Genomic DNA, 25,741 nt, shown 5'->3' on the forward strand with positions numbered 1-25,741 from the left:
AGTTAAGGTAGTGTTATCAGAAAAAGTAGGTGGCCTATGAGCCAGCATCATTTGCTGGTTTGCCCTGTGACACAGAATGAGCCAGATTAAGGGCCCAGTGGGCCATCTCCTGTGCTACCATCTTACTAAGTTTAGTTTTGAAGGCGAATATTTTTCAGGGCTAAAATAAATAGAAACAAAGCCACAAAGAAACAACCATATGGCCTACAACCCAGACTAGCTTTGGACTTCAGCCCTTGGGATTTAATTAATGTTCTGGGAAAAATGACTAGTTAAGGGCTTATCCATCTTAAGACCTGTGCTTTTGGATAATTTAAGTACTAGTAACTCCATTGAGAAACTATTGAAGTTCATTCCATGAGTTGTAAGTGAGACACATTGTATTTTCAGAAAAATCAGTCTTATTATCTAGAAAAGCTCAGAGTTCTACTTTAAAATGGGAGTTTATAGGTCGGGCGCGGTGGCTCACGCGTGTAATCCCAGCACTTTGTGAGGCCGAGGCGGGCGGATCACGAGGTCAGGAGATCGAAACCATCCTGGCTAACATGGTGAAACCCTGTCTCTACTAAAAATGTAAAACATTAGCCAGGTGTGGTGGTGGGCGCCTATAGTCCCAGCTACTTGGAAGGCTGAGGCAGGAGAATGGCGTGAACCCAGGAGGTGGAGCTTGCAGTGAGCCGAGATCCCGCCACTGCACTCAAGCCTGGGCAACAGAGCAAGACTCCATCTCAAAGAAAAAAAAAAAAAAAAAATGGGAGTTTATAAAATGGTATTATTCTCTCCCAAACATCTTGTTCTTATTGTTCATTTAATAAAGTGAACATAACAAGGATATCACAATGAGGTGAAATCAAGTATAGGATTCCCCCTTTCCAGGTTGAAGTCATTTAGCTTAAAGGAAATGTGGGTTTTATTATTGTATATTGTGGCTAGGTTGTCCTTGTTTAAAAAGAATTGCTGATAGGATCCAAATAAGACCTGGATTTTCTTGTCAACAGCAGGCTCCTTAAAGTGAATAGCTTGTTCTCCTACATTGAATTTCTCCTTTGGGAGGTGGTGGAGAGTGAGGGCTGAGCTCCTGAACAGAGGGAAGCTGGGGCGGGCTGAGCTGAGGTGTGTTGTGCTGCAAACCATGCTAAGACACAAGTGACGCTGTCCCCAGAGGGATTCGCCAAAAGTCTAATGTCTTTACTTTAGGGGAGGGATAAATTTGGCTTTTTCTTGTAATGGTTGACATTGGGAGAAGTCCCACTTTGTTGGCAAGAACATCCAGAAGTTCAGGAAGCAATACCTTCTTGCTTCTGAGCACTTCACACTTTATACCTCCTGGTAGGGGTGGGGGCAGCTTTCAAGGGAACCAACCGAAGGATAAAAAGGCAATAAGGGAGTCAGAGGGCTGGGGCTCAGAGAAAAGCTTTTGGCCCTGGGGCAAGTAGAGCTAAGTGGGCAACTGAGATATTTATAGTGTGTCAAGGCCCCAGGGAATAGGGCCCTTGGACTTCTTGTGTTGAAAGACCCTGCCTCAGACCTACTGAACCAGAATCTCTGGAATGGGCACGTCCTGGGAGTGCACGTCTTTTATAAACTCCCCTGTGATTTTTAAGCACTTTAAGGTTTCTAAACCAGGGCAGCAGGAGGGGTCAATATGGGATACTCAGAGACCCCTGCCCCCCCTGCAAATACTGGCTAAAGGACCCAGAAAAACAAAACTCAGATACAATGGCAGCCTTTTTATTGGTAGGCTCTTTTCTACACATTGCGCTAGGTTGCAGCAGTAAACAATGGAGGTACGGTGCTAGCTCTCATGGAGCTGAAAAGAGCCAATAAACAGTACACAAAATTACATAATGTGGCGAGCCTTGTGAAGGAAATAAACAAGATGCTAAAAGAGACACTAGGGGGCCCCCTGCTGAGATAAGATCATCAGAACTGGCTCAATAATTTGATGGGATCTTGGCCGAGAAACAACTAGAGCTGAGTAGGGTCTGAGGAGGAGGGGGCAGAGAGCAGGTGAATCAGCAGATGGAAAGGAAGGGTGTTGTATGTATGTGGGTGGGAATATATTCAAGAAACATTGAAATTCTGGGAAGAAGAGTGGTAAGTAGAAATGGAGACATTTGGAGACCCAGTCATGTCCCCAGTTTTGAGCAGATTTCCAACTTGATTTGCTTCATATCATCATAGGGAATCATATGCAATTCTTGGACAGATAAAAGGATGGGAGAGGAGGACTAAAGCCTTTCATACGAACTAAATGTAAGCTGTGCCTGCTCTGGGACTGGTGAATTGCAGACAAAGGCACCTTAAAATAGTATTTAACCATCCAGCCTGTGTGGGTGTTCTCTATTTCAACCCAACTAAAGTGGGACCTGAGTAATTGTAGAGGAGAGAAAATGAGTAGAGTATTTTCTAAAACAAGTAGCATATTCTCCATTATGTAAACGGGAAAAATTAGCTTTTTAAAGAAAACCACACCTACGTTTCACAGACTTCTCTCTGGCTTCTTTCTTAACCAGATGGGATAGTTGGAGTAGCACGGGTGGTCATTGTTCTTTACAGGGTCTGTTAGCCCTTACTCAATTTTCCTGCAGATTCTAGACATTCGTTTGAGGAGACTTTGGATATAAACCAGGAAAAGCACTAGCAGGCTGGCCCTGAGTGACAGGCTTGGGGAGGCAGGGAGAGTGGAAGTCCTATCAGAGAGGGCTGGGTTGAGGTGGCACTAGGACTGTAGGGGTTTACTAGGACCTGGAATGAAGGGTCCTTCATCTTTCTGTAGAGGGAAAAGCATGTTCCTGCATTGAAGGTCACTAAGTCGGGCATGATGGAAGTGAAATGGGTGGTTAGTCACTCACTCCCTGGGCTTGCTGTTTCTTTCCTCCATAGCCCTATGACAATAATAACTGTCATGATTTTTTGATTTGTTTACTTGCTTATTAGTGATCTCCCACTAGACTGGAAGCCCCACGAGGAAGGGGCTGCTAATAGCCTCATACTGCAGAGCCTAGTGCAGCTCTTGCATGGAAAGCTGCCTGGCTTTCCATGGGAGCTGGATGTGTGGCATCACGCCTGCAAGGTGGACACAAACTCTGCACATTCACTGCAGGCTGTCCTGAAGCCTTCTTGGGGTGGCTCTGCAGGGCACAGACCTGGTAGGACAGATCACCCATCCACTGGAAGGACATGTATGTGGCAGTGGTGTAGATCAGGAGTCTCCAACCCCAGGGCCATGGACCAGTACCGGCCTGTAGCCTGTTAGGACCTGGGCTGCACAGCCCGAGAAGATGAGCAATGGGCAGCCAGCTTTACCGCCTGAGCTCCGCCTCCTGTCAGATCAGTGGTGGCATTAGATTCTCAGGAGCATGCACCCTATTGTGAACTGCGCATGCGAGGAATCTATGTTGCGTGCTCCTTATGAGGATCTAATGCCTCATGATCTGAGGTGGAACAGTTTCATCCCAAAACAATCCCCATCCCCCAGTCCATGGAAAAATTGTCTTCCGCAAAGCCGGTCCCTGGTGCCAAAAAGGTTGGGACTGGAGGGAGGAGCCAAGATGGCCGAATAGGAACAGCTCCGGTCTACAGCTCCCAGCGTGAGCGACGCAGAAGACGGGTGATTTCTGCATTTCCATCTGAGGTACCGGGTTCATCTCACTAGGGAGTGCCAGACAGTGGGCGCAGGTCAGTGGGTGCGCGCACCGTGCGCGAGCCGAAGCAGGGCGAGGCATTGCCTCACCTGGGAAGCGCAAGGGGTCAGGGAGTTCCCTTTCCCAGTCAAAGAAAGGGGTAACGGACGCACCTGGAAAATCGGGTCACTCCTACCCGAATATTGCGCTTTTCAGACCGGCTTAAAAAAACGGCGCACCACGAGACTATATCCCACACCTGGCTCGGAGGGTCCTACGCCCACGGAGTCTCCCTGATTGCTAGCACAGCAGTCTGAGATCAAACTGCAAGGCGGCAGCGAGGCTGGGGGAGGGGCGCCCGCCATTGCCCAGGCTTGCTTAGGTAAACAAAGCAGCCGGGAAGCTCGAACTGGGTGGAGCCCACCACAGCTCAAGGAGGCTTGCCTGCCTCTGTAGGCTCCACCTCTGGGGGCAGGGCACAGACAAACAAAAAGACAGCAGTAACCTCTGCAGACTTAAATGTCCCTGTCTGACAGCTTTGAAGAGAGCAGTGGTTCTCCCAGCACGCAGCTGGAGATCTGAGAACGGGCAGACTGCCTCCTCAAGTGGGTGCCTGACCCCTGACCCCCGAGCAGCCTAACTGGGAGGCACCCCCCAGCAGGGGCACACTGACACCTCACACGGCAGGGTATTCCAACAGACCTGCAGCTAAGGGTCCTGTCTGTTAGAAGGAAAACTAACAAACAGAAAGGACATCCACACCGAAAACCCATCTGTACATCACCATCATCAAAGACCAAAAGTAGATAAAACCACAAAGATGGGGAAAAAACAGAACAGAAAAACTGGAAACTCTAAAACGCAGAGCACCTCTCCTCCTCCAAAGGAACGCAGTTCCTCACCAGCAACGGAACAAAGCTGGATGGAGAATGATTTTGACGAGCTGAGAGAAGAAGGCTTCAGACGATCAAATTACTCTGAGCTACGGGAGGACATTCAAACCAAAGGCAAAGAAGTTGAAAACTTTGAAAAAAATTTAGAAGAATGTATAACTAGAATAACCAATACAGAGAAGTGCTTAAAGGAGCTGATGGAGCTGAAAACCAAGGCTCGAGAACTACGTGAAGAATGCAGAAGCCTCAGGAGCCGATGCGATCAACTGGAAGAAAGGGTATCAGCAATGGAAGATGAAATGAATGAAATGAAGTGAGAAGGGAAGTCTAGAGAAAAAAGAATAAAAAGAAATGAGCAAAGCCTCCAAGAAATATGGGACTATGTGAAAAGACCAAATCTACGTCTGATTGGTGTACCTGAAAGTGATGCGGAGAATGGAACCAAGTTGGAAAACACTCTGCAGGATATTATCCAGGAGAACTTCCCCAATCTAGCAAGGCAGGCCAACATTCAGATTCAGGAAATACAGAGAACACCACAAAGATACTCCTCGAGAAGAGCAACTCCAAGACACATAATTGTCAGATTCACCAAAGTTGAAATGAAGGAAAAAATGTTAAGGGCAGCCAGAGAGAAAGGTCGGGTTACCCTCAAAGGGAAGCCCATCAGACTAACAGCGGATTTCTCGGCAGAAACCCTACAAGCCAGAAGAGAGTGGGGGCCAATATTCAACATTCTTAAAGAAAAGAATTTTCAACCCAGAATTTCATATCCAGCCAAACTAAGCTTCATAAGTGAAGGAGGAATAAAATACTTTACAGACAAGCAAATGCTGAGAGATTTTGTCACCACCAGGCCTGCCCTAAAAGAGCTCCTGAAGGAAGCGCTAAACATGGAAAGGAACAACCGGTACCAGCCGCTGCAAAATCATGCCAAAATGTAAAGACCATTGAGACTAGGAAGAAACTGCATCAACTAATGAGCAAAATCACCAGCTAACATCATAATGACAGGATCAAATTCACACATAACAATATTAACTTTAAATGTAAATGGACTAAATTCTCCAATTAAAAGACACAGACTGGCAAGTTGGATAAAGAGTCAAGACCCATCAGTGTGCTGTATTCAGGAAACCCATCTCACGTGCAGAGACACACATAGGCTCAAAATAAAAGGATGGAGGAAGATCTACCAAGCAAATGGAAAACAAAAAAAGGCAGGGGTTGCAATCCTAGTCTCTGATAAAACAGACTTTAAACCAACAAAGATCAAAAGAGACAAAGAAGGCCATTACATAATAGTAAAGGGATCAATTCAACAAGAGGAGCTAACTATCCTAAATATATATGCACCCAATACAGGAGCACCCAGATTCATAAAGCAAGTCCTGAGTGACCTACAAAGAGACTTAGACTCCCACACATTAATAATGGGAGACTTTAACACCCCACTGTCAACATTAGACAGATCAACGAGACAGAAAGTCAACAAGGATACCCAGGAATTGAACTCAGCTCTGCACCAAGCGGACCTAATAGACATCTACAGAACTCTCCACCCCAAATCAACAGAATATACATTTTTTTCAGCACCACACCACACCTATTCCAAAATTGACCACATAGTTGGAAGTAAAGCTCTCCTCAGCAAATGTAAAAGAACAGAAATTATAACAAACTATCTCTCAGACCACAGTGCAATCAAACTAGAACTCAGGATTAAAAATCTCACTCAAAGCCACTCAACTACATGGAAACTGAACAACCTGCTCCTGAATGACTACTGGGTACATAACGAAATGAAGGCAGAAATAAAGATGTTCTTTGAAGCCAACGAGAACAAAGACACAACATACCAGAATCTCTGGGATGCATTCAAAGCAGTGTGTAGAGGGAAATTTATAGCACTAAATGCCCACAAGAGAAAGCAGGAAAGATCCAAAATTGACACCCTAACATCACAATTAAAAGAACTAGAAAAGCAAGAGCAAACACATTCAAAAGCTAGCAGAAGGCAAGAAATAACTAAAATCAGAGCAGAACTGAAGGAAATAGAGACACAAAAAACCCTTCAAAAAATCAATGAATCCAGGAGCTGGTTTTTTGAAAGGATCAACAAAATTGATAGACCGCTAGCAAGACTAATAAAGAAAAAAAGAGAGAAGAATCAAATAGACACAATAAAAAATGATAAAGGGGATATCACCACCGATCCCACAGAAATACAAACTACCATCAGAGAATACTACAAACACCTCTACGCAAATAAACTAGAAAATCTAGAAGAAATGGATACATTCCTTGACACATACACTCTCCCAAGACTAAACCAGGAAGAAGTTGAATCTCTGAATAGACCAATAACAGGAGCTGAAATTGTGGCAATAATCAATAGTTTACCAACCAAAAAGAGTCCAGGACCAGATGGATTCACAGCCGAATTCTACCAGAGGTATAAGGAGGAACTGGTACCATTCCTTCTGAAACTATTCCAATCAATAGAAAAAGAGGGAATCCTCCCTAACTCATTTTATGAGGCCAGCATCATTCTGATACCAAAGCCGGGCAGAGACACAACCAAAAAAGAGAATTTTAGACCAATATCCTTGATGAACATTGATGCAAAAATCCTCAATAAAATACTGGCAAAACGAATCCAGCAGCACATCAAAAAGCTTATCCACCACGATCAAGTGGGCTTCATCCCTGGGATGCAAGGCTGGTTCAATATACGCAAATCAATAAATGTAATCCAGCATATAAACAGAGCCAAAGACAAAAACCACATGATTATCTCAATAGATGCAGAAAAAGCCTTTGACAAAATTCAACAACACTTCATGCTAAAAACTCTCAATAAATTAGGTATTGATGGGACGTATTTCAAAATAATAAGAGCTATCTATGACAAACCCACAGCCAATATCATACTGAATGGGCAAAAACTGGAAGCATTCCCTTTGAAAACTGGCACAAGACAGGGATGCCCTCTCTCACCACTCCTATTCAACATAGTGTTGGAAGTTCTGGCCAGGGCAATCAGGCAGGAGAAGGAAATAAAGGGTATTCAATTAGGAAAAGAGGAAGTCAAATTGTCCCTGTTTGCAGACGACATGATTGTTTATCTAGAAAACCCCATTGTCTCAGCCCAAAATCTCCTTAAGCTGATAAGCAACTTCAGCAAAGTCTCAGGATACAAAATCAATGTACAAAAATCACAAGCATTCTTATACACCAACAACAGACAAACAGAGAGCCAAATCATGAGTGAACTCCCATTCACAATTGCTTCAAAGAGAATAAAATACCTAGGAATCCAACTTACAAGGGATGTGAAGGACCTCTTCAAGGAGAACTACAAACCACTGCTCAAGGAAATAAAAGAGGATACAAACAATTGGAAGAACATTCCATGCTCATGGGTAGGAAGAATCAATATCGTGAAAATGGCCATACTGCCCAAGGTCATTTACAGATTCAATGCCATCCCCATCAAGCTACCAATGACTTTCTTCACAGAATTGGAAAAAACTACTTTAAAGTTCATATGGAACCAAAAAAGAGCCCGCATCACCAAGTCAATCCTAAGCCAAAAGAACAAAGCTGGAGGCATCACACTACCTGACTTCAAACTATACTACAAGGCTACAGTAACCAAAACAGCATGGTACTGGTACCAAAACAGAGATATAGATCAATGGAACAGAACAGAGTCCTCAGAAATAACGCCGCATACCTACAACTATCTGATCTTTGACAAACCTGAGAAAAACATGCAATGGGGAAAGGATTCCCTATTTAATAAATGGTGCTGGGAAAACTGGCTAGCCATATGTAGAAAGCTGAAACTGGATCCCTTCCTTACACCTTATACAAAAATCAATTCAAGATGGATTAAAGATTTAAACGTTAGACCTAAAACCATAAAAACCCTAGAAGAAAACCTAGGCATTACCATTCAGGACATAGGCGTGGGCAAGGACTTCATGTCCAAAACACCAAAAGCAATGGCAACAAAAGACAAAATTGACAAATGGGATCTAATTAAACTAAAGAGCTTCTGCACAGCAAAAGAAACTACCATCAGAGTGAACAGGCAACCTACAACATGGGAGAAAATTTTCGCAACCTACTCATCTGACAAAGGGCTAATATCCAGAATCTACAATGAACTCAAACAAATTTACAAGAAAAAAACAAACAACCCCATCAAAAAGTGGGCGAAGGACATGAACAGACACTTCACAAAAGAAGACATTTATGCAGCCAAAAAACACATGAAAAAATGCTCATCATCACTGGTCATCAGAGAAATGCAAATCAAAACCACTATGAGATATCATCTCACACCAGTTAGAATGGCAATCATTAAAAAGTCAGGAAACAACAGGTGCTGGAGAGGATGTGGAGAAATAGGAACACTTTTACACTGTTGGTGGGACTGTAAACTAGTTCAACCATTGTGGAAGTCGGTGTGGCGATTCCTCAGGGATCTAGAACTAGAAATACCATTTGACCCAGCCATCCCATTACTGGGTATATACCCAAAGGACTATAAATCATGCTGCTATAAAGACACATGCACACGTATGTTTATTGCGGCATTATTCACAATAGCAAAGACTTGGAACCAACCCAAATGTCCAACAATGATAGACTGGATTAAGAAAATGTGGCACATATACACCATGGAATACTATGCAGCCATAAAAAATGATGAGTTCATGTCCTTTGTAGGGACATGGATGAAACTGGAAACCATCATTCTCAGTAAACTATCACAAGAACAAAAAACCAAACACCGCATATTCTCACTCATAGGTGGGAATTGAACAATGAGATCACATGGACACAGGAAGGGGAATATCACACTCTGGGGACTGTTGTGGGGTGGGGGGAGGGGGGAGGGATAGCATTGGGAGATATACCTAATGCTAGATGACGAGTTAGTGGGTGCAGCACACCAGAATGGCACATGTATACATATGTAACTAACCTGCACAATGTGCACATGTACCCTAAAACTTAAAGTATAATAAAAAAAAAAATTAAAAAAAAAAAAAAAAAAAAAAAAAAAAAAAAAAAGGTTGGGACTGCTAGTGTAGATTACTCATAGACAAATCTCCCCGTCCCCTTGTCCTGGGTTCCTTGATCCTCAGAACAAGTGTCTCTTCATGGACCCATCCCACACAGTGTGTCCAAGTCCTCACTCTCTGTTCAGGAGGACTTACAAGCGGCCCATGGTGCCAAAAGGCAGACTGTCCTCAGGTAATGGGTCAGTGATGGGTGGGAAGGAATATTACTGAGGACAGCTGGTCTGCAGAGTTTCTTCCACTTTGCCTTCTTGTCCTCCATTTATAACAGTTTGTTTTCCCTTCTAATTGGGGATCCTCTTGTTTCTCCAGACCTTCATCTTTTGTCTCCTATTCCATTTGCCACTTAATTTCTTCCCTATTACTCTAAGTTTAGTCCTATCTAATAGCTGAAGAAGGAATAAACCAGCCACACAACTAGATCTCCTTTGACACTCAGAGTCTTGCTTAGTGTGAGTACAGTGAGGGAGAAAGTGGCAGAGGAAGATGGATGAGAACAACTGATGGATGCTTCTTCTTCTTCTTGTTTTTTTCCCCCTGTTGCCCAGTCTGGAGTGCAATGGCATGATCTTGGCTCACTGCACCCTCCACCTCCTGGGTTCAAGCAATTCTCGTGCCTCTGCCACCCAAGTAGCTGGGATTACAGGAGTGTGCCACCATGCCTGGCTAAAGTTTTATATTTTTAGTAGAGAAGGGGTTTCACCATGTTGGCTAGGCTGGTCTTGAACTCCTGACCTCAAATGATCTACCCACCTCAGCCTCCCAAAGTGCTGGGATTATAGGCATGAGCCACTGTGCCCAGCCACCAATGGATACTTCTAGCCATAACTGGGTCATGGCATTATACCTCTCTTCCTGTGGGAGACCAGGGATCTCTGAATGTGAACTCCTGTGCAGTGAAATTCTTTGAAACCTATTTGTGTTGTCTGGACATTTGGTTCCGTTCAAACACAGTGTCTAAGCACCCACTCCATGCCAGATTCTGTGCATCCATCTCCAGTCCATGTGCCTGTTTGCTTTTCTCTCCTTTAAAGTTGTAAGGGGACTTAGAACTCATATAGCCTAAGGGCCTTGCTAGGCAGGTGCAGAAATAAGACCCTGGGGGGTAAAGTGATGAGTCAAGGCCTCAGTGTCAGTGTAGTGTACAGCCTTGCCACATGGCCAGAGCTCTGTCTGGCAGCCTTTGGGGTTTGGAGATAGTCATACTAAACACAGAATCCAGTCCTTGTGTGTTTGCAACATGCTGGTGCTCTGCAAAGTGCTTTCCAGCTTTCCATGATTTCCCTTGTTTAATTCTGAGAACATCCCTTAGAGCAAGTACCATTGTTGTTGTTAACACTGCCCCTTTATACAGAGGACATTAAGGCCCAGAATAACTAGGATGCTTGGCCAAAGTCAGACACATGGTATGTAGCAAAGCTGATATTCCCTCTCGTTCTGTGGGAACCTGAAAGCTATGCCCTCTTCTGCTTTGCAGAATATACAAGAGCACTTACAAATTTGAGACAGGCAGCTGGTTCTACAATTAAAAAAAAAAGAATGAAAGGTAAAGTTAAAGAAAGAATGCTAGCCTTTCTTTTTACTTTACCTTTCATTCATTTTTAAAAATTCTTAAAATATATCTAACCTAAAATTTACCATTTAACTTTTTTTTTTTTTTTTTTTGAGACAGAGTCTCACTCTGTCACCCAGGCTGGAGTGCAGTGGCATTATCTCCGCTCACTGCAACCTCCACCTCCTGGGTTCAAGCAATTGTCCTGTCTCAGACTCCCGAGTAGCTGGGACTACTGGCACCCCCAGCCATGCCCGGCTAATTTTTGTATTTTCAGTAGAGACAGGATTTCACCATATTGGTCAGGCTGGTCTCGAAGTCCTGACCTCAAGTGATCCTCCCACCTCTGCCTCCCAAAGTGCTGGGATTACAGGCATGAGCCACCACGCCCGGCCTTTTTTTTTTTTTTTTTTGAGATGGAGTCTCGCTCTATTGCCCAGGCTGGAGTGCAATGGTGCGATCTTGGCTCACTGCATCCTCCACCTCCTGGATTCAAGCAATTCTCCTGTCTCAGCCTCCTAAGTAGCTGGGAATACAGGTGCGTGCCTCCGCACCCGGTTAATTTTGGTATTTTTTCGTAGAAATAGGGTTTCACCATGTCAGTCAGGCTGGTCTCAAACTCCTGACCTCAGGTGATCCACCGCCTTGACCTCCCAAAGTGCTGGGATTACAGGTGTGAGCCACTGCACCCTGACACCATTTAAACATTTTTAAGTGTGTAGTTCAGTGACATTAAGTACAGTCACACTGTTGGGCAACCATCACTACCATCCATCTCCAGAACTTTTTTCATCTTCCCAATATAAAACTCTGTACCCATTAAAGAATAGCTCCCATCTCCTCCCTATGTCCCACCCCCCAGCACCAGCTCTTGATAACCACCATTCTACTTTCTGTATGACGAATATATATATATATATATTTGAGATGGAGTCTTGCTCTGTTGCCCAGGCTGAAGCACAGTGGTACAATCTCAGCTCACTGCAACCCCAACCTCCCGGGTTTAAGCGATTATCGTGCCTCAGTGTCCTGAGCAGCTGAAATTACAGGCGTGTGCCACCATGCCCAGCTAATTTTTATATTTTTAGTATAGACGAGGTTTCCCCATGTTAGCCAGCCTGGTCTCAACCTCCTGGCCTCAAGTGATCCGCCTGTCTCAGCCTCCCAAAGTGCTGGGATTTACAGGCTTAGGCCACCGCTTCCAGCTTCGATGAATTTTACTACTCTAAATATCTTATGCAAGTGGGAGTATACAGTAGTTATCCTTTTGTGATTGGCTTATTTCACTTAGCATAATGTCCTCAAAGTTTATACATGTTGTGGCATGTTGCTGTGTCAGAATTCCTTCCTTTTGAATGCTGAACAATGTTCCATTTTATGTGCATAACCACGTTTGGTTTATCCATTCATCCGCTCATGCACACTTGGGCTGTGTCCACCTTGTGTTAGTCTGTTAGTTCTTCCATAACAAATACCACAGACTTGGAAACTTGAACAACAGAAATGTATTTTTTCACAGTCCTGAAGACTGGAAGTCTTATATCAAGGTGCCAGCAGGGTCAATTTCTCCTGTGCCTCTCCCCTTGTCTTGCAGACAGCTGCCTTCTCACATGGCCTTCTTTCTGTCTGTCTCCCTGGTATTGCTTCCTCTTCTAACCCTAATTGCCTCTTTAAAGGGGCTGTCTCCAAATACAGTATCATTGGGGGTTAGGGCTTCAATGTATAAATTTTGTAGAGACACTATTTTATCCAAAACGTACCTCTTGGTTATTGTGAGTAATGCAGCCATGAGTATGAGTGTATGAATATCTGTTCAAGTCCCTGCTTCCAATTTTTTTGGCTAGATATGCAGCAATGAAATTGCTGGATTATATGGTAATTCTATTTTTAATATTTTGGGAGCCCATCATTCTGTTTTGCATAGTGGCAGCACCATTTTGCATTCCCATGGCATTATTTGTTAATCTTCAGGGTAGTTTTGCTCTTTTTGAGAGGTCACTGATTTCCAATGTCCTTCAGTAGGAAACTTGCCTGGAATCTTTCTGTTTGCCTCCCAGCTGCTTGTTTACTAAATACTAAATCCTCCCAGAAACTTGGTGTGCCTGCTCCTTCTGCAGCTCCTGTCAACAACCTCAGTTCTTGCTTCCACACTCAGCTGCTGGGAAAACATCCCAGAATGGAGGAGGAAGCCAAAAAAATGGCCCAGTCCCACACAGGTGCTTCACGTGAGCTATGGGCTCCCAGACAGCAGCCTCTGAGCTCTTAGGAGGTTTGCGCCGGGTCCCACCCCATCTCCGGGCATGGCAGAGGTGTGATCCTGAGCCTGCCTAGGCACCTGCTGCTTTCAGAATGGTGAAGAGACAACAGATTTTAGACATCCCTTGGTGGGCAGCTTGTAAAACACTACTGTAGGTTCATACTCACATCAACAGAATGGATCAAGGGGTGTGTGTGGGACTCGATCTTGCATGGAAGGGAGGAGTTGGGGTGTGAGAGATGTTGGATAGATGTCTATGTGAGGAAAGGTGTGAAGGTGTGTATGGAGCAGGTGTGTGTGTGTGGACAGTATGTGAAGGCATGGGAGTTGGATGTGGGTGTGTGTGGGGTGGGTGTGCATGGGTATGTGTGGAGTAGGCTGGGAGGTTTCGGGGGCTGGATGTGAGGGTATGAGGTATGTGTGGGGTAAGGGTGTGTGTGTGTGTGGAAGGTGGGGTGTTTTTAGGTGTGGGGAGTAGGGATGAGAGTATGGGGGTTTGGTATGAGCGTCTGTGTGGGGTAGGAGGTGAGGGTAGGTATGACAGTGCGTGTAGGATGGAGGTGATCACTAGGGGCTGAGGGTGTACATACGTGTGTGTGTGTGGAGTAGGGGGTGAGGGTGTGTATGTGGCAGGGGTGGGGCTGTGGAGTGGGAGTGACACTGTGTGGGGGAAAGGATATGCAGAGGGTAGGGTGTAAGTAGGTGTGTGTGTGCCTGTGTGTGTTGGAGGGTCCTAGCAGGGAAAGGACCAGTGGCTCTGCTCCCGGTGCTCACCCCTGCTGGAGCTGGGAGGGCAGAAGAGCAGCTGAGACCTGCAGAACCTTCTCGTGGAGAGGGAGAGAGCCTGGCCGGGGACTCAGGCTGACTCACTTTCACCTGGTCGGGGGAATTAATTTGCTGGCATCTGCATCATGGCAGGATGCATGCGTCAATCTGTATGACTTTGTTCTTATTAAGAATCATGGGAGAAATTTTAAATGAGAAATGAAGAGAGTGGGTGGGAGGTTATGCTGAGGGCTATGAAAGATAAATTGCTTCTTCCTCAGTGGCTAGGTTATGCTAAATGACCAAGGTCATCTCCCTCCACCCTTTTCTTTCACCCTGTTCTCATGTAAGAGAAGTAACTTTAGAAGACACACACACACACACACACACACACACACACACACACACATACCCCAGCATACCAATGTGGACTAGGGAGCCTCAAAGCCCCTCCCAGATGCCAGGCAGCCTCTGCAGCAGTAACTCTTTGTGCACTGCAGTTTGCTGCAGTCTTTGCTTTGGAGGGACGATGGCTTTTATGAACGGTAGCCAGGGAGGGACCTAATGTCTTCTGCTTCCTGATGTCAGCACAATGAATGAAACACTCAAAGCGTAAAGCCTCAAGCACCTGGGAAGCAGATATCTTCTCAGATTGGTTCTCCAGATGCAGCGTCTCTTGCTGACGAAATCACCAGTCCCAAGTGTCACAGATAATCTATATACGTTAGGATTTAAATGAGGCAGAAACTGAGCCTGCATGTGGAATGATGCGTATATGATTCTGGCACAACCAGTTCTTTCCCTGAAGCAGCTGTTGCCACCACCCTCTTCCTGCCAGGCAGTGGAGGAAGGTGCTTGCGGGAGCTGCAGACACACTGTTGTGTGTTAGGCATCTACTTATCTGGCCTCATGTTCTGCTTTTGCTGGCAGAATTCCTTGCTGAAGCTGCAAGCCCTCGAATCTGATCTGTGCTCTGCATTTTTAACAAACCAGGAAGAAGCTGCTCAGGTGCACGGAGTCAAGGACCCAGCGCCAGCATCGACCCAGAGTGTGCTTGCCGATGGGACAGATTCTGCAGGTAAGATACAGGGCTGGGGGTTGTCCCAAATTGTACTCTCAAGGTAGTTCAGTCTCTTGCTGGTTCACACTCAGCCTGAGCCCCTGAGGGAAAACAGTGCCTGGGGCAACATGAAAGCCCAAGAGGTGCTTCTGAGTTGCCCAGGAGTTGCTGAGGGGGAGCAGGAAGGATTGGGATTTGCTATAACATAGACCTGTCTAGATGCGGCCAAGAGTCACACTTACACAAATGGGTGTCATTTGTGTAAGGTGAAAGTACCCATCACAACTTCTAGTCTTCATTTTCCCATTTGGTCTCCTGGGACAAATGAGTGCTATGCTTATTTTATATTGCTGGACCTAGATAACCTGTGCTGTCTTGAAATTCTTCTTTTTGATGTGTTGAGGATGGGGAAGTTTCCATACTGCTACTTCCTTTCCTGTTAACTGCTTGTAAGATGATCCATGCATGCAGGGAAAGTGGGGGTGAGTCGTCCACTGACAGCTCATTCTGATCCTGTATTGTCTTGTTTGGTTTCCATTTTTTTTTTCATTAATTTCCTTGTCAAAAAGTCCCAAATTGAGTCTCAATTTTCTGTTAGTCTCTGGCTTTAATTCCGGGGATGGTAGATTGGCTAGCCAACAGCAGGCAAATTAATGTTCCCAGGAATATTTGGAGAGGAAAGAAACACTGATTTATATAAGTGAGAGCACAGCTTATGTTTTCTAACATAATGAAGAGGTCACAAGTTTGCAGACTGGTTTCCAGATAAATGGTAGAAATAGGCTTAGGGAGCATTCTTCATGAAAGGTCCTTAATCTCTAGGAGTTGAAGGCAAAGATTTACACAGGTAATCTGTTTCAGTACCATTAGCAATTGTACATTTTAGATACTCCTGTTGAAAGCAGACCCCATAAATATATACACCTACTATATGCCCAAATTAAAAGTAAAAATAAATAAACAATTTAAAAAAATTTTAAAGAAAAAAGAAAGAAAACAGACCCACATAGTCTAAGCAGGTAAATCAGTACTCTCCAGTGCTGGAATGTGTACTAATAATGGTGGCATATAATAGCTACTAGTAGTAGCTACTATCATTATTTAAAACATTCTATGATCCTGGCACTGTTCTAAGCACTTTTTGTGTATTATATTAAATCCTTAAACTGACCTGTGAAGTACTACCATTCTTCATAAGACACTGAAGCCTAGCATAGCATTGCTGGTGAGTGGTACATTGTTTCCCTATGGATGCAGGTGGCCAGTTGGCTGTCTTTGTTGCCCAGTGAGCCCTCCTGCTCTGTTGGCCATTATGTTTGGATGAGTGGCAAATAAAATTGAACAGGAGCCAACGTCAAGCCAATTAGCAATTTCAGTCAGATTATTTAGACAACATCCCTTTTCTTCCCTCAACACCATATTCCACTCCCTGCAAACAAACAACATATTTAATACAAAACACATGAAGAAGTCTCAAGCCAAGTACAAGTTAACTGTTGAGTTATTTGATGATTTGGATTAACTATACAAGTTTCTGACAAAGTGTTCAGTAAAATATTTGTTGCATGTTGGATGTGGATATATTTTTTCTTCTTTTCATCATGACTTTTATGTGTCTTCCCAACAATTAAGAATAGTTTTGGATTTTCTAATTCGGCATGGGCAAGATTTTGTACAAGCTTATTATTACTTGTTATAAAATGAAAATAAATACAGGGTTTATGTAGGGATTGCTCACACGGAGGAACTAGCAATGCATTCCATGTTAAATATCAAATGACAGAGATGTGCAGAAGTCTCTTTAGAGAGGAGGCTTGTGGGTTGCATGCTGGATTTTCCAAAATGTAGATGAATCTGAAATGTCTCAGAGATCTCCCAAGAGAGTCTAGAAAACTAGATTGTAGAGACATCTAGAAAACTGATGTTTCCAGGGATCTAAGGAGTCTCTTCATTTGGCAGGGATATTGCCAAAGTGACAGGCATTTGTAAGATGCCTTTGTGACTTAAATTATGGGATGGTTTGGTCTCACTGGGTTCTTAGATGCACTCTTACAGGAAGACCATGCATTTTTCTAATCAATGAGTCACTCAGGGAAGAAATTTATGCTCAGATCCATGTTTCTTAACTCAGGGATGGATTTCTAGAATGATCTTTGGACACCTTAAAACTTTAAGTTTTTTCATGTTAGTCCTGGTGAGAGGATGGTTGTGTAAGATGAACACAGATGGCCATAGTCCATAAAAGATTATAGTAACTTATAAACAGTTTTCTCTTTCTTAACATCTAGCATTATCTCTGAGCCTTACATGTATACAAATATTCAAATCATAATTGTTATAAAAATTCAATTAGTAATTTTTGATGTCAATAACATGGACAAAATCCATGATTTTGAACATGGATTTGAACATGTGATATGAACAAGTGATTTTCATAAGAATACCTGGATATAATATGCTGTCACTTAACCATAAATAGCAAACATTCATAAGTATAAATTCATGTGACCTAGTAGGTTTCAAATTCACTGTAGACTTGATTGGCTTTACCTTGGGTTTATGGGTTGCCAAGATCAGTTCCACCTAGTAAGAGACTTGACATGCTCCCCTGTCCTAGACATCCAGTTGTAAACTGCATATGCAGCAAGAACGCATTTCATGGTACCCCTGGGGACACTGTATTCTAGATACTGTTCCAGAACCTTCTTACAGATCATAATTACCAGGAAGCTTTTCCAATGTGGAGATTCTCTGGCATCCTCTCTAGACAGTCTAGGATGAAAGTCCTGGAATTTGTGTGTTTCATAAACCCTCCTGAATAATAGAACCACACTATTCAAGTGGACAGTGTCTTGAACTGGGAGATAATGTCAAGTTCTGTCTGACTCTGCTCTACCTCAATTTTGCCAAAGGGAAGGGGCTCACAGATCACATGGGACTTATAACTCAGGATCTGTGGCCAGTTGGCTCCATCTGCTTACTTATTTCAGGAGGAGAAAGTCCACAGGTTGGGAGTGAGTGGGATGGGGATATAGACAGATTTGAGGAATAGAGGGCCCTTAGGGAAAAATTGATGGAGAGGAAATTGGCTGCAAGGCAGCTTGGGGCCATACAAAGGGTAACCAACTGGACTGGTTTGCACAGGATTGTCCTATTTTTAGCACTAAATATTCCACATGCTAGGAAATCTTCACTCCCAGATATTCCAGGACAGTTGGTCACCCTACTTGTAGGTTGCAAACCACAACCTGTGAGACAGAAGCTGTTATAGACTGAATCTTTGTGTTTCCCCAACAACTTATTAAAATATATGTTGAAGTTTGGAGGTGGGACCTTGGGAAGGTGATTAGGCCATGGGATTAGTGCCCTTATAAGAGTACAGAAAGCTACCTTGCCCTCTTCCCTCCATGTGAGGCTGTAAGAAGTCAGCCCTCTGCAAGCTGGAAGAGAGCCCTTATCAGAAGTTGACCAGGCTGGCACCTGATCTTGAACTTCTAGCCTTCAGAACTGTGAGAGATAAATTTCTGTTGTTAATAAGCCACTCAGTCTATGGTAATTTGTTATAGCAGCCAGAACTGACTAAGGCAGAAACCCACATAATAGGCTCAAAATACCTCTAACTCTATCAATATCTTCTTACAGCTGAAGCAAATATTTCCAGCATGGAATTAGTAAGCACCTATTCTGATGTGATTGAACAGAAAATGGAATGAGGATTGTCTTTTCCACTGCTTATGATTTTAGAGTGTGGAGAAGGACTTTTCATGTTCCACATGACTCAGCATAGTAGCCTTTGTTCTGTCTGACCAAGGATGATTGATGGTTTGGAGTTTTAGCAAAAACTGTCACCAGAATAACTGCACACCTATTACTAAAAATAATAATTCCATAGCAGTACTTTATTATATTTTTCTAAAATCTTGATCTTCAAATTGAACTTTTAATTTGGGTAAGACACTAATGTAGTATGTCTATTTAGAGTCTACAGTTATTCTCATGCAGAATTCTGCATAATCTATAGGTCTCTTCCAAAGTTGAAGTTGACATAGGTCAGAGTCAACCAGAACCTGATCTTTTCGCTCATATTTCCAGACACTGTCCACTTGACCAGAAGTTTTCAATTAATTGGAAATGCTTATCAAATTTACAGCTGTCTGAGATCCCTACCTTAAAATTAAAAATTAAAATATAAAGATGAGGCCTAAGAATCCCCACATTTGAAAAACTCCCTTGATGATTCTGAAGTGCAAGGAGGTTCAGCAATACTTTATAGAACACGGTGCCACTCCAGGGGTGACATGAAATATGTTCCTGCTGCAGGTGCAATTTAGAAATAGATTTCTAGAATAGGAAAGCATTTCAGGTATCCTACTAGGAGCATCTGGTTATCCATAAAACTTGATATTTCAGCCTATGTGGGGGCAACCCCAGATAGTCTTTGAAAGTCAGTAAGAAGAGATCTTCATTCAACCTCAGAAGTGCACAGAATTTCCAAATATCTTTTAGAAACTTAATTCATTATGGTGTGTGTGTGTGTGTGTGTGTGTGTATGTGTATGTGACACTGAGACTTCTAAAGCCTTCTAGAGCCTTTATATATATTCAGAATGTACCATCTAATGCTTTAACTGAAAAAATGGCTACTATTATGGAAAGCAGTACTTCATTTATTTGTCGTAAGTTGGTTCCTTTAAAATAGAGGTTTTCAATTGGGGTCTATTTTTTGCCGCCCTCGAGGACATTTGGCAGTATCTAGAGACACAACTGGTTACAATGAGGGGGTGGACATTCCTGGCATCTGGTGAGTAGAAGCCAGGAATTCTGTTAAACATCCTGAAATGCACAGGACCACCCTTCTCCCTCATCAAAGAATTATCTGGTTCAATAGTGCTGAATGGTCAATAGTGCTGAGGTTCAGAAACCTTTGCTGTAAAAGCTCTTAAGTGAATAACATCAACATTAGCTAACAATGACCTCTTTACTTGCATCAGGCATTAGTGAATGGATTGGGCATTAGTGGATGGATTTTCTTATTCTGCACAAGAACTCTATGATATAGTTTTCATTATCACCCCCAGATGAAAGATGAGGAAATAAACTTGGAGATGTAACTGGTGATATGGTTTGGCTGTGTCCCCACCCAGATCTCATCTTGAATTCCCACGTGTTGTGGGAGGGACCCGGTGGGAGGTAATTGAATCATGGGGGCAGGTCTTTCCCATGCTGCTCTCGTGATAGTGAATAAGTCGCATGAGGTCTGATGGTTTTCAAAAGGGGAGTTTCCCCGCACAAGCTCTCTTCTCTTGTCTGCCACCATGTGAGACAAGCCTTTCCCTTCTGCCATGAATGTTAGGCTTCCACAGCCACGTGGAGCTGTGAGTCCAATAAACCTCTTTCTTTTACAAATTGCCCAGTCTTGGGTATGTCTTTATCAGCAACATGAAAACGAACTAATACACTGGCTGAAGGGCCCAAAGCTGCTGAGTAGAGGGTGGCTGGGTGGAAAGTGGGGAAGTGTTAGTTGGGCTTTCACCACTCTGACTCCATAGCCTAAACTCTTCATCAGTATGCTATTTACCATCCAGCTTAAATGGTAAGTCCCCAAAGTTCTAATATTCTAGAATTTGGAATGAAATATATAGCTGGTCTATATACTCTCTATATAATTAACGTATTTTGTAAGTCATTTTAAAATCCATCCCTGACTTTGTCTTGTCAGACTGAAGAGATCTAGATTTGTGGTTGATTTATTTGCTACAGCTCCTCTGTTTCTGTAATTTTGCCTCCTCTGATCGAATCCATCTCTAGGTCCCTGTGCCTCTTTTGATGTATATTTACCTGAACTGCATAGCGTATTTCACATGGAGTCAAATACTACAATTTTATTTGTTAATATCAGCAGAGGTACTATAGTTTTACAGAATGTCACCACTGGAAGAAACTGGGCAAAGTATACAAGGGATCTCTATTATTTCTTACAGCAGCATGTGAATCTACAATGATCTCAATTTAAAAAAAATGAATTAATATGTGAAAATGGGAACAAGGGCATTTTATAAAATAAATATGAAATAATTATGCCTGTGGGATTGTTTTCCAAACCCTTCCTAGAGATGCACATTATTTTCTTGGCTTTTTTGTCATATCAGTATATTCTATCAGAGCTCCCCAAATCCCACACCTGATTAAACTAATAGCTTAGTGCTTGTTATTTGTTAGGAGTAGCTGGCTTTGTTTTCTTTAATGGCATCATTACTGGCCCGCAGTGCAAGTCATCTGCCACTATTGAACCTCTGCTTCATGGTTTATGAGCTTGTTCTGTGGTTGCTTAGCATTTCACTCTGAAAAATGTTAACATCATCTGCAAATTCAGATTTATCATTCTGCACTTCCTTTTCCATGCCATTTCTGAAATGTAGAATAAGATTAATTCAGGACCCATTTGCAAGTATTGGCACTGACATGTCCATCATAAAGACAGACATTAATCTCTTCCCTTAACTGCATATTGTTAAGTGAACTTTGCATCCATTGCAAAACATGGCCCAATCATCATTCAGTTTTGTTTTAAAACAATCTGGCGTGAAAATCTTGCATAGACTTCTTGAAAACCCAGATATATTTTCATATCAATGGTTGTTTAAAAATTTCTTCTTCCATGTCATTTCTGAAATGTAAAACAAGATTAATCCAGGATGCACTTACAAGGATTAGAACTGAATTATTTTCTTAAAATATTAATTCAACTCTGCCCTTTGCAAAAGGTTCTGCCTAGCTCAGAAAGATAGTTCCTTGAACTTTACATGCTACTTGGGTGATTTGGGACAGGTTATTTACTCTCTCATCCTCCTCAGTTTCCTTTTGTTTAAAATGGGAAAAAGCATACTATCTAATTCCTAGGATTGTTGTTAGAATGGCATGCTATGATATATATATGAAGGTCTTAGCTCATCTCTTGTGGTAAATGCTCCATAAATGTCAGCTGTCATTATGTTAAAAGCTGGGCATTCTTTCTGTACTCAGAACTCATATCTCCTTTCCTCCAGTTGATAATGCTTACATTTGTCTTTGAATATGTATTCTATCATAATTTCTAACTACTTCCAGGGATTGGAAATGACATTTCATATTGTTCATTCCCTAGGCCCCCTCTAGAATCTTGCATGTGATTGACATTACACTTATTCTCCTAAGCAAAAGGTATTTATAACAGCAATAATCTATAGAGCTGATGGCTGAATAAATACTACCTATTAAATTTGGAATTACATTTGTAACAATAAAATCTGTCCTGTGCTAAACCTATGACATAACTTGGCCAGAAAAGTTATCTACTATTAATAATTTTTATGTGATTTTGTAACCATCATCATAATCTATGAAGAAAGGAGCTTTGCATTAACCCCTTGTTTTCTAAGGAAAGATTTCAAAATGTATAGATGACTGTAATTCTCTGAGGCCACTTCTCCAACTGCTTTATAGGAAGGAAATATCAGTCCTACAGCCCAAACTGCCAGGTAGTTATTTAATTTTTTTAATTCACTTTTTACATTAGACCAAGTACTGTGTTATTATACCTGATTGTATTTGTCTTCAACTGATTACAAATGAGAATTCTGAATTTGAAGAGACTTGCCTGGCCAAGGATATAACAACTGCCAACAAGTGGTATCACAGACAAAGCCCAAGCCTCTGACTCCAGAGCCTGGGCTTTTAACCAGTAGCCTATAGTCATTACAAAAAATATTAATAGACTTTATTTTTCAGAACAGTTTTAGGTTTACAAAAAAACTGAACATACAGAGAGTTGTCAATTACCACTTTTCCCCTGCACACAGGTTTCCTATATATTTTAGTCACTTTAAAAATACCTTTCTTTGGGTTCTTTTAGTATTAGCTTTTCATGCATAGAAAGAGTGCCTGGAAGTGACCAGATGGCATGCCCAGAAGCTTGGTGTCTGACACTGCTCTTGATGCCTCCCAGGCCCAGGGCTAGGTAGACAACCTGTCCTGTCTCTTCGAGTTCCTTGAGAATCATACGTTCCTCTGGTTCTATCTGGAGCTGCTGGTCCAACTTCCCTGAGTGAATTGGCTAATTCAGCCTAACTCATGACACTTGAGATGAATCATTCTTGACTATACTTTCTAATTGACTTGGGATGAGACTAGTAAAGGTACCGCCCACATTGAAGGTTGGAATTTCCTTCAGTGGTCTTTCTGTTTGCTTTGTATATTCAATGTTCCCCAAATATTCTCCCCATAGTGCTTCTGCTCATAAGTGAAAACTCCCATTTGAAAATAGCTTTTGTCATCTTAATAGCAGATTTTTATCAGCTGTACCACTAAGGTGATCAACTATTCAAGAATCGACTAGAAGACCTGGAGAGTCAAGTAGGCTGAAAAATGATAAGCATCCAGCACCCAGCTTTCTTGGTATCCCTAGAGGGCACTTCTGAATCTTCCACACTATGATGGATAATTTCTCTTTCCCTAGCTCCACAGCTCAGGGAGAACCCTGGACCTGGGCAGGACATTGTTCAGCCTCGTTGTTATCTGAGCAGTTGGCTCCATTTTGGTGACATAGGGAGAGTAAAAGATGTTCTCAGAGATCAGAAGCTGTCCATTGGACATTTCCCTTGGTTATTGCTCAAATTCAATGATATTGAGAGAGATTAAATAATGCATCCCAGGTCACACCAGTGACAAAACTGGGACGAGAATCTGGGTCTTCCTGAGCCTGTGGCTCGTGTTTTTATCCATTATGGCAAACTGCCTCTTGGGTTTGCAGGGTGACTGTCATGAAGCCCAGCCCTGTTTTCAGGGTGACAAATTTCCCACCCCTGCAGCTCCCTAACACATCTAGTGGCCATCTATAGAAACTGGCACATAAGACTGCTTGGAGTGCTGACCTCCTCACTGCTCAGTCAGTCTCCCCAGCCCAGAGTCCCTTTTCATCTGCCCTCATTCCCACCTGACATGACGATACTGCATCTCCTCTCTCAGTGCTGTCTACCCAAGGAAGCTCATCTGTTTTCTCGTCTTGGTTATTGGGATGACTTCAGGTTTACCCATGTTCTCTCTCCCCTAACCATATAGCTAACCCTTTAGTGCCTCAGGAACTCAAACGTGACATACCTAAAACTGAACCCATCATGTATCCATCAGATGTTTTCTTGGTTGTTTTTCATCTTTGTTTTTGTGGCCCTCTGTGTGTGGGTGATGCTATTATCCTCCCTGCTGTCTGTCCTGAGAGAGGCTGGTTGAGAATGCTAAGGCCTGAACCTCATTAGAATCACAGACGTGCTTTTGGCTTATTTATCATTTGAAACCAACAAAGGCTGAAGTTTGGCATTTTGGAATGTCTCTGAATGCTATTTATGAGCCCACCATGATAGGCAATCCCAAGAGTGCAATTTTACGAATCTACACATCTCAGCACTCCATCTCAAGTTTTTGCAGATAGAGATTTACTTAGGTTTGGAATAGCTTTAAATTCACATTAGAAAGATAGATTTTTAAATCTGACTAAACTCATTTAACCACTATAATGTAGCATTTGCTTCTGCTTGGGGTTACAGCCTGAGCAGAAGTGGTCTCTTGGCCTTCACACACTGATAGTAACTACTTTTCTTTTCTATGTTCCCTTCTTCTCAGTGACTGTGCTGCCAGAAACACTCTGGCTTCCAAGTCAGAGATGTGGCATCCTCTATGTCAAGCACTGGTCAAACTCTCCCTGAATGGAGATAGCCTAGTTACGCAACCTTTCCTAGTGAATTTAAAATGAAGAGCATATTACTACCAGCCTCATGTAGTTGTTATGAAGATTAAATACATGCAAAAAATCTCAGAATAAGATTGAGGACACAGTGAGTCACTTCATAAATATTAGATATGATGATTATTATGTTTTTATAAATAGGGACTCAGAGTAGTGACAACATGTTGAGGGATATATTGGTTCTTATTTTCCACATTAACCCTGTAGGGTTTCCAAATGAGGTTGGTGTTCAGTAAGAGAAGACAATATTCAACTTTCTTATATTAATAATAATATTTGTTAAAAATAATGGGTCTCATAGATGCTGTGTTCAGTAGTTTCTATGCTTTATCTTAAGATTTCACCAAATACCCTATACAGAGGATGCATGGGTGAATATTGTTACTTTTAAGAGGAATTTGTTTTAATGTGTATTAGTTTTTAAAAATGTAACTAGTACATCAAATTCATGAATTCTTGGTCATTGCTTAGGACGAAGCATAAGCATAAGTAACAGCATTGTTACTACAGTAGTCTCCCCATATCCTGGGCTTCCCTTTCGGCAGTTTCAGGTGCCCACAGTGCAGTACAATAAGTAGTTTCAGAGAGATCATATTTACACAACTTTTATTACAGTATCTTGTTATAATTGTCCTATTTTATTGTTAGTTGTTGTTGTTAATCTCTTACTGTGCCTAATTTATGAATTAAACTTTATCAAAGCTCTCTCTCTATA

The 25,741-nt window shown here is 42.5% G+C and overlaps 1 protein-coding gene across 7 annotated transcripts in view; it reads left to right on the forward strand.

Moving 5' to 3' along the window:
- FAM13C (family with sequence similarity 13 member C) overlaps positions 1 to 25,741 on the forward strand; it is a 123,910-nt gene that overhangs the window by 71,439 nt on the left and 26,730 nt on the right. For all 7 annotated transcript variants that reach the window (XM_019035262.4, XM_019035261.4, XM_019035260.4 and 4 more), the window contains one exon: positions 15,183 to 15,267. In XM_019035262.4, coding sequence (XP_018890807.1) covers positions 15,183 to 15,267 — 85 coding nt within the window. The remainder of the gene's footprint in view (positions 1 to 15,182; positions 15,268 to 25,741) is intronic.

The sequence above is a fragment of the Gorilla gorilla genome, chromosome 8 (genome assembly GCF_029281585.2).
Source record: "Gorilla gorilla gorilla isolate KB3781 chromosome 8, NHGRI_mGorGor1-v2.1_pri, whole genome shotgun sequence".
Lineage (NCBI taxonomy): Eukaryota > Metazoa > Chordata > Mammalia > Primates > Hominidae > Gorilla > Gorilla gorilla.